Source organism: Alligator sinensis, unplaced genomic scaffold, assembly GCF_000455745.1.
Source record: "Alligator sinensis unplaced genomic scaffold, ASM45574v1 scaffold1588_1, whole genome shotgun sequence".
NCBI classification, from domain to species: domain Eukaryota; kingdom Metazoa; phylum Chordata; order Crocodylia; family Alligatoridae; genus Alligator; species Alligator sinensis.
Genome location: NW_005843091.1, coordinates 331,411 through 337,203, shown reverse-complemented (window position 1 = coordinate 337,203; position 5,793 = coordinate 331,411). Strand labels below are relative to the sequence as shown.

Below are 5,793 nucleotides of genomic sequence, written 5' to 3'. Positions count from 1 at the left end.
TAGGGAAGGATGAGAGCCACAATTAGCCTAAGGTTCCAGATGCCTGGCAGCAGCACGGTCATGGAGAGGCCCAGCAAGGGGCCTGGGCGGAGCATAACAGAGACCAGTAGGGTGCCATGAAACCCCAGTGGGTAGTCCAGTTGGACTGGGACCACACACAGGCCCATGGGCAGCCATTATTAGTATTATTCTATCAAGGCATGGCAGGAGAGAAGGGAAGGTACCCTAGGGGAAGAGCAGGGCATAGTTGTGGAGCTACCAGGGGACGTCATGGCTGCCCCTGGGACTACATTGTGTTTATAAGGAGCAGCAGGGAAGTGGCTAAAAGAGGTCCCTAACAGTTCAAACTGGGCGAAGGTTTCAGTGGATAGAGACACAGTGTGAATACTGAAGAAGCTCTGTTTTGCTTCTAAAAATATAATCTTATGTTGGGATATGAGTGAAGCAGTGGAATGCATCCCGACTGCAGGAGGTACCTGCACAACCATTTCTACAACAGTTTATGGGATGCAGATAATTTTCTTTGCCTGCCAACCCTCAACCCAATTAATCAAGTAGAGGACCAATGTAAAAACAATACACATGGCAATACACAAGTTGCAGAAGATGGCAAGACATTTTGTGGGTGATGTCTATTATTGAACCAACTGCATGGTTGTTTGGGATAGACATTGGCAAGTTTTTAGCCTTCCTCCAGTCTCTATCTCACCTGGGCTGCATGGGGACCAGAGTGAGCCAGTTGCTGCTCTTGCTGCTCCCTCCTTTACAAATCATGGATGCACTTATTTCTTGCATGTATTTGCACAAAATTTTGAAAGTTTAACTACTAGGTTCCTGGTCATTCTTTTTGTTTTAAAGCTATACAGACCGTATCTAGAGCTGCTTGCACAACTGATTCACTTTCAGTATCCAATGCTGATGTTGCTTCATCAAGGAGTAGAATCTTGGGATTGCGAACCAGAGCTCGTGCGATTGCTATTCTCTGTTTCTGACCACCGCTTAATTGTGCCCCTCTTTCGCCAACCACAGTTTCAAATTTCTGCAAGATAATAAAATGTTTCCAGAACTGTCAATGATAAACTGTAAAGCCAGAGCATATCTTCATCTGAGTGTCTGCAGTCAAAGAATCTCAGAAGTGTAAGAAGGCGGCCCCTAGAAATCATCTAGTTTAACTGCCTGCAGTGAGGCGGGACAGTGTCACTAAACAAGGTCTAACTGATGTTTCATTGGAAACCTCAAATATAGGAGACTTTATTACATGTTCCTTCACGGCCTGTTTCAGTGCTCCATCACCATAACTAGTTAAATATTTTTTCTGAACACCCAGCCTAATTTTTGGCTGCATATTAAGCCAATTTCTTCTTGAAGCCTCCAAATGGATATGGAGAATTTATCAGCCTTTTCACTCACCTCCAGCTTCTCTTGAACAAACCCAATCCCTGTACTCTTCCTTCAAAGGTCCTGCTTTTATGTAAACTTAGCATTCTTCCTGTCCTCCTTTGGGATCTCTCTAGTGTGTCTGCATATTATTTAGGGGGTCTCTGTTTTAGGTTAATGTTCTAGTTCCCTTTAAAGTTGTTTTCTCTTGTCATTTTTCTGTTGTATTCTGTTCTCATTGTAAGCTACCCTGAGCCTTTGTTGGGAAGCGGGGGATATAAATTGAATAAATAAATGGGATTTCCCCACCCCTAAACTGGACACGATGTTTCAGCTGAATCCACATTCATATAACACAATACTTACTACTTGTGTCTAATAAACAACATTCATGCTGCTATGTCCCAGAATTAAATTTTGTGGTTTTTTGCAACAGTAGCACATTGCTGACTCATTTACTGAGTTTCAGTACACAGCTAATTTTTCACTACGCTGCTGTCCAGCAAGTTATTCCCCATTTTGGTTGATGCGTTTGATCTTTCCTCTTTAAATAGAGCACTTCGTTCTTTTATTAATTTAATCTTGTTGATTTTCAGAGCATCTGTCCAATTTGTCTAGGTAACTTTGAGCACTGATCCTGTTATCTAAATTGATGGCAACCTCTCCCAGCTTGCTCTAATGTTCAAACTTTAAACGTCTGCTGCTTATCCTATCAACCAAATTGTAAATAAAAAATATTTGTTAGAACGAGGCCCAGAACAGGTCTTTTCTGAACCTTGCTTGAAATGACCTTCCAGTTTGACAGTGAACCATTACAAATGACTCTTGGTATCCTTTTTCAACCAGCTATGATTGAAGACCACCTTTTTTAATTTCCTTATGAGAATGACTTATGGGATAAAGCACTTTCTTTTTATTGAAAGAAACAAAGCCAGATGCTCTCAAATGCTGATTTACTTACATCAGGTAGCTTCATGATAAAGTCATAAGCATTGGCTTCCTTGACAGCTTTTTTAATCTCTTCCATGGTAACATTTTCGCGGCCATAACGGATATTTTCTGCAATCGTTGTAGCAAATAGGGCAGGCTCCTGATTCACCACGCCAATGATCTCTCTCAGATATCTTGTATTTAGAGTCTTAATATCCTGCCCATCAAGAGTAATCTAAATAAAAACATGTCTGTAAGTGTCCCAATCGAAGTTATCGCCTTCTGGCAAGGTTAATGTCTACAATGTTTAGGAAGACCTTTATATTTGCCAGGTGTCAATTATGATGCTCCCATTAATTAAGGAAACATGTATAAATCACCCAGGTCTGGTGTCTTACCTTGCCCTCTTCAGGGTCATAAAATCTTTGTATCAGTTGAACTGTTGTACTTTTCCCACAGCCACTGCTGCCAACTAGGGCTACTGTTTGGCCACAATTAACCTTCAGATTCAAGCCTTTCAATACCTACATAAGAAAATTTAACCAATCAATAGAAACATCATAGACCTGGTTTCATTTAGGTTTGTGTAAATCTTAAGAAACTTTAGTAATTTCAGCGGAATTTTTCAAGTTTACTGCAGAGTTTTGTCCAATCAGTGTATTTCACAATTTAGTCTATTTACATGATGGATCAATTTACATTCTACTAAGATGCTTGCAAATATACGAAAATACTTATAATATAGATACTGTATTAGATGTTATGCTGTATATAGAGCATCCTCATTTGTTAAGGTCACCCTTTTTATGAACGTTCACCATGCAAGTCATAGGGAACATTAATTACAGTGGAACCTACATATGTTGTATTTGGACGTAATACAGTATTGTTTATATAACCCTGGAGGGAAAATTTCTCTTCTTCCTTTGAAGTCCTTTTAATTTTTCTTATGCAAATTAGAACTTTTGAATTTGACTGCACTATAAACAGGTCTTCTGTGTTAATTCCTTTGGAATGGAACATTTTGTCCCACAATAGGTGTGGAGCTTTGCATTTCATGCTGATGTAATCTCTTCTGCCTCCTAGTGGAGAAAATAAGGTTCCTTTAACTACTGATGTAGCAAAGGTAAAGAATCGTAGGCTCCCAGCATTGCTGGTTCTGTGTAGTGAAAAAAGAAAAACAGCCTACAAGAAGACCCTCTTAGCTCTCAGTATACCTTACAACTGTAGGGATTAACAAGAGCTCTTAAAACCTATGCTGGAAGGGAGAGAGAAATCTTTTGCCAGTTAGATCTCTAAGGGTGCCCATAGACATGTGGGGATATTGCTCTGATACTCTGTAATTACAGCATGTTGGAGCAGACTCAATTAATCGACTCTTCTGGAGCATGCAAATTAGTGCACTGCAGCAGCCCCCACATCTTATGTATTCAGCATCTCTGTGCTTCAAAATGGTGGTGGGGGCACTTTAGTTAAAGTTTGTTGAATGAGCTTTAGTTAAAGTGCTCCCACTGCCATTTTGAAGTGCAGGATGCTGAATACATGAGACACTGTGGGTGCTTTTAATTAGAGTAGTTTTTCGGAGTTGCTCTGATTTTAAATCCCACCCCCCAGCATGTATTAGATGCCCTAGGAGTTAAGCTGTTACAGACTAAAGCAGTGGCCCTTAGTGAGCTAGATGAATGGTGCAGGACCAGTCTGTGGGCCAGATTGAGTCTGCACACCAAGATTATGCCCAGCACAGCCTTGGTTGGCCCTCTGGCACCAGGCAGCAAATCTTCAAACCTGTGAGCCACCCTGTGGGCTGAATCGCATGGCACTGGGGCCAGATCAGGACACCCTGAATAATGCCATTTAACTCTTGAATGAGAACATCTACATGGGATTTTAACTTTAATTTAAGCATATTATTGTCTTTCCTTTGTTCGACTCGCCCTGACATTTCTGAATGCTATTGTGTACATAGACCCCAAGTTAAAAATTCTAGCAGCTTAATACATTTTTTGAGATAAAGGCTTAGGTCAAGTGAATGGTTAGACAGACACTTGACTAGAATGATTTAGACAGGAGTGACCCTGCCTTCAGCAGGGGTTGGACTAGATGACCTCATGAGGTTACCAGCCCTACTTTTCTGTGATTCTGTAACATCTGAAAATTAAGGAAATAATCTACCCTAAATCCATGATCTATCTCTCAGTGCTGTTAAAGGTCTTTTATTCTGCAGATATTTTTATGGAAATTCTTTACACTTGAAAGACAACTGAATAGAGGCTTCCAATTGGTACAAGTCAAATTAACAAATAGTTTAATTTAAAACCTAAGGAAACTTAAGTGAACATTAAAGGTCCCCACTGACCTCAGTCGACATTGCATCTGACCCTTTGTCCTGCACAGAAGTAAAGCTGAAGCATACTGCTTTCCTACTCAAGAAGTGTACAAGGCACAGAATAGTTTTACTTGAGTAGATAAAAGGTTAGGTCCAATTTTTATTATGTTATGAAGGTTATTGATTATACTCTATGCTTTAGCTTTACTACTTTTGCTAGGCAGGGATTACTTGTAAGTCATTTAACAGTGCTCTCAAAGCATTAGACCTGCACAGAAATCAGTGCTGTTCATCATTCCTACTTAGATGAAATAACAGAAACAAACAGATTATTTCATAGTCCTAAAATGATTATCTCTGGAATAGAAGTGGGAAACCTAAATCCATGTATATATGCATTGATGTAAATCTTAAACACCAGCATTTTATCCAATTTTCATTGAGGCCAACGGAAGTCACATATCAGAGGGTGCATCTACACAGGCACTTTACTGAGTGGCTAGCTAATTATCTCTGCAGTAAAGTATCTCTGTCTACATGTGCGCTAGTATTAAGGTGCAAATTAACCAGCTCTGCTGTAAAAGAGTACTGTTGGGGATCATATTATCATATGGCAGAGTACTTAACTCTGCAGAAATGTACATGTAAATGTTGACGGGCTGGCTGGGGCATGAGTATCGGTATCCCACCCCATACTGGTGAACAAATTAAGAGGCTGTGACTTGGATGACTACACAGTCCGGTGGGTGGCGAATTGGCTAGAGGGTCGCACCCAGAGAGTCGTGGTGGATGGGTCGGTTTCAACCTGGAAGGGTGTGGGCAGTGGGGTCCCGCAGGGCTCGGTCCTTGGACCGATACTCTTTAATGTCTTCATCAGCAACTTGGACGAGGGAGTGAAATGTACTCTGTCCAAGTCTGCAGATGACACAAAGCTATGGGGAGAAGTGGACACGCTGGAGGGCAGGGAACAGCTGCAAGCAGACCTGGACAGGTTGGACAAGTGGGCAGAGAACAACAGAATGCAGTTCAACAAGGAGAAATGCAAAGTGCTGCACCTAGGGAGGAAAAATGTCCAGCACACCTACAGCCTAGGGAATGACCTGCTGGGTGGCACGGAAATGGAAAGGGATCTTGGAGTCCTAGTGGACTCCAAGATGAAC

General features: G+C 41.2%; 1 protein-coding gene across 1 annotated transcript in view; it reads right to left on the bottom strand.

Annotated features, from left to right (window-relative positions):
• The window catches only part of ABCB1 (ATP binding cassette subfamily B member 1), a 69,541-nt gene that overhangs the window by 37,878 nt on the left and 25,870 nt on the right, over positions 1 to 5,793 (bottom strand). The window contains 3 exon segments of the mRNA XM_025193704.1: positions 869 to 1,039; positions 2,339 to 2,542; positions 2,706 to 2,831. Of these exon segments, the coding sequence (XP_025049489.1) occupies positions 869 to 1,039; positions 2,339 to 2,542; positions 2,706 to 2,831 (501 nt within the window).